The 3,963-nt window shown below is 52.8% G+C and overlaps 1 protein-coding gene across 1 annotated transcript in view; it reads left to right on the top strand.

The window, feature by feature from the left end:
* Positions 1–698: 698 nt before the first annotated feature.
* LACBIDRAFT_335010 (uncharacterized protein) overlaps positions 699–3,963 on the top strand; it is a gene marked incomplete at both ends in the record, with an annotated part of 6,019 nt that continues 2,754 nt past the window's right edge. The window contains 4 exons of the mRNA XM_001889859.1: positions 699–729; positions 759–785; positions 1,104–1,963; positions 2,025–3,258. Of these exons, the coding sequence (XP_001889894.1) occupies positions 699–729; positions 759–785; positions 1,104–1,963; positions 2,025–3,258 (2,152 nt within the window). The remainder of the gene's footprint in view (positions 730–758; positions 786–1,103; positions 1,964–2,024; positions 3,259–3,963) is intronic.

Consider the following 3,963-nt stretch of genomic DNA (forward strand, 5'->3'; position numbering starts at 1 on the left):
GGCCACGGGTAGGAGAAGGGGAAGAGAAGGTCGGAGAAAGCGGTGAGCGCTAGCCCTTGCCTATTTTGTGGGATGGAATCGAGGAGGGCATGAAAGAATGATAACGGGGTGGAATTTTTAGGTCTGTATACCGGTGTAAGCAACGGGTTTTAGAAAAAAGAGAGGGGAGAAAAGAAGTACGCACTTGTACTTCATCAGAGCCTAGAACGATCCGTACACATCCTAGTCGAAGAATCCATTCCATCGCGACGTTCCCTTGAAATACACTGTGCTTCCTTGGTTTCACGGATGGACCACAACGAGGAAGCGGGCACGCTTGCTACACGTAGGCGACGCGGCGGCTGGAGATGGACGTTGAGCGCGAGGTTGAAGCTTGATTGCGGAATAACTGCAACGAGAACTAGTTGCGTGGGCCGCAAGATGGTACACCTGAATGGAAGATGTAGCGCAAACGGCGTTATAGGGCAAGTCCTTTGCGAAAAGCACGCCAAGAGGAAGGAAGAGTTGATACAGTCGTCTCGGACTTCGCTTGGCCCGCCGACGCAAATTGCAATAAGCTAGAGTGGAAACAAGTTCAGACCAGAAGAAGGGGAAATAAAGCACGAACTCACCCTGGTATGATCTCCAGTTCCATATCACTCGGAGCGACGTATTCACACTGACGTGCGTCCTCGCTGGGCACGAAGAACACTGCAACAATGACGTCATGGCATCACGAATGTGACCCAGGTGTGACATTTCGACTGAACCTTATTGAGATTTCCTCGTCCTTCGTCCCAGAGCAAGTGAGTACGAAGTGGAGCCTTTTTCGTGCGTGGAGCTCACTGACGTGAGCAGGTGCGGTTGAACTTTGAAGCAAATGTATGCCCTGGCAAACGTCAATACAACGGAACCTTTCAGACAACCCAACACATACTAGTGCCGTGCCAGAGCTTGAATGGACGACAGCAACGAAGGATGACTTCGCCTGCTGATTCCCTTTCTATTGTATGTCTTGGAGAACATCAGATCGCGACTATCCCACTGATCAATATCCTTCTATTAGCCTCCGAGAGGGAGGTCACCATCACCACCCTCGCCACCATGAAACGCGTTCTTTCCAGACAGTTCAACAGGCATCGATCCAGACGCCATATCCGACGATGGATCAGACGACAACGACGACCGGGAGGACGACCAAGGGATATGGCAGCAACGTTCCCCATCACCTTCATCATCCGTCTCCCATCTCGCAGCCAGCTTCGTTCAAAGGATTGGCACATTCGTGGGGGGCATAGCACCACGATCACCTATGCTAAGCGACGCAGAGCTAGAAGCTGAAGTGGAGAGGGAACGCGACCGTAGTCGCAGAGAAGCGGAAGCTATACTCACACGGGAGGCTCAGCAGAGGAGACTCGTTGAAGACCGTGTGCTGTCTATGATGGAGAGCACAAAGTCGCTCCCTCCACCGCCCTCCAGGTCTCAGACTATGCCTAATCCACCGTCTCCGTCTAATTCTCAGAAAGAGTCGGGTGGCGCTACTAGTTGGTGGTCTACTGCGAAGAGTAGGCTTATGCCTACGAAAGACCCTCCGACGCCTGCTCAGCAAATTATATTGGAGGCGAAGGCGAGGGAGAAGGATAACAAGAAGAACGCCAAAGGCAAGGAGAAAGAGTGGCCTGCAAACGCCCAAGGCAAGTTCAGCGATCCAGCTTTCGTGAACCTCACCATCCCAACCACACCCGTCCGACGCGTCCCCGTGCCTTCTTCCTCCCCGTCTTCGCCTACCCCTTCTCGTCCGAGTCTCTCGAATATGCCACCCAACCTGACGCCTTCTCCCATGCGTACAACGGATACGTTGTCTTCCTCCCCTTCTCACGAGGCGCCACCTTTGTACACGCAGTTCACATCCCAAGGGACGCTAGACGTACCAGGTACACTCCTCATGATAGCCAAACGCTTTGAGAAGCTCGAGAAATGGACCGTGGGCCACGTTAGGGCTCTGGAAGATCGGATGAATGATGTTGAGGTGGTTAGTCGATAAGGAAGCGGACAAAGAGAAGGAGAAAGAGAAGGACAAGGAATCCGAGTCCGAGTCGCTGAGACACCCGGGTTCAACGGACAACGTGAAAGATGAAATCCACGACCTCCGAGACGAGGTGGTCGAGCTTCAAGGCCGATTAGGCGAACTAGGCCGGGAGATGGCGAAAATTGCAACGGCCCCCAATAATCTTTCTGCAGGACCTAAAGCACAGTCCGCCGCTGTATCGGTAGCACCACAAACCACTTCGTCCATCGTCACGCACTCACATCCGACTTCTTCAATTGCAACGCACTTGACAGGATCACCGTCAGCACCCAGCACGCCCATCCACCATCCCAGGTCATCAAGTACCACTGCCAGAGAATCTACAAGTCCGCCTATGACTTCGAAGAGGAGAGAATCGGGCACGAGGTTACCGTACCCTGCGGGGGATTATTCTTCTCCGCCAGATACGTTCTCCCCTGGTAACTCTCCACCATCGTCAATTAGTTCTGCCATGAGGCCTTTGTCCACGGCCATTTCGGGTTTACCCCTCCATTCATCCTCAGGACTGGTTACACTACCGGGTGCTTCATATTCTACCACCTCTCTTTCCGGTACGGGTAGGCCGCCATCCCCGCCTGCTCAACCCAAGTTCGCTCCTGCCTCTGCTTCTGCCGCACGCACGGCCAGCCCAACACCCGCACCGGCCAAAGGACGAGGAGCACAACAAGGATTGCCACCGCCGAAATCGGCTGCTGGGAAAAGACAAACGAGTGTAAGCCCCACGCCGAGGAAACGGTACACCGTTGCGCTTGGAGGACCGATAACTGCGCCTGATGAGGATGAATTTTCTTCAAACGCCGCTTCTTTGTTTTATGCCACCGCCGCCAATACAGCCGCCAATACCAATGCGAATATTACTAATACCCACACGGATCCACCTGCTACTGCTCTTTTATTGAAAAGGGTAGGCACACCACGGTCGTACTCCCGTGTGATTGGGGGGTCTTTTTCCGTTTCTCCCGTAGGGGACGATGAAGATGACAAGAAAAAGGAAGACGAAGGAGCAGGCGAGTTCGGAGAAGGTGAAGAAATCATCGGCAAGTCCTCTGGGATCAAGCTCAAGATTGCGAATGGGAGTCTGTCTTCCACCGCGTCAAACTCGATATCTCCTGGTGGACCTGGAGGTGGCGATTACAAGTCCACAGCCACGACCTCACCGTCGCCGTCCACTCGTCGGATCAGGGCACAGAGTGCGTATGGGTACGCCAGCCTCCTCCCTCCACAGACTCAGACTCCTACCATGGGGACCACCGCGCCGCTAAAGCCGAAGTTGAGGTCCCGGTCTTCTGAGCGACTTTCCTCCGGTACCAGCTCCATTGGGACGGGAGACGGAATGATAAGCGGTGGTCTTGGAGGAGGGGGTACCAAGTTCGTGGACCCCTTGTTGTTAAGGAGGCACCAGCAAAGTCAAGAGGGATTACAGGTGAAGATGCCGATGCCGAAACCGGTGGGGAAGGTTCCGATTGGGCAGTTGGTTGCGTTTTTTGATGGGGAGAAGGGGGGGAGGACGTAGGGTTGGCCTGTTGGAACGGTTTCTTTTTTTTTGAAGCGGGATGGATGGACGAACATAAGGTGGGATGATGGAAGGAAGGAAGGCGGCAAGGGGAGAGACTAATGAATATGGATCTGGAATGACTGATACGCTACGTACCTTTGACTTGCTTTACTTATACCCTCCCAATGACATGACAGTACTGACACTTGTTTTTTTATGCAACCCCAGTTTTTTTTGGCTTGAATGCTTTTTTGGTATATGTTGTCTATTGACCAATGATATGTGCATGATCTCAAGGTTAAGTTGGCAATACACACTTCAAGATTCAAACAAAAAAAAAGATTCAGGCTGTTCCCCTCGGATTTGGAGGTTAAACATACTGGTACCATGCACTACTTTC

Source organism: Laccaria bicolor, genomic scaffold, assembly GCF_000143565.1.
Source record: "Laccaria bicolor S238N-H82 LACBIscaffold_74 genomic scaffold, whole genome shotgun sequence".
NCBI lineage: Eukaryota > Fungi > Basidiomycota > Agaricomycetes > Agaricales > Hydnangiaceae > Laccaria > Laccaria bicolor.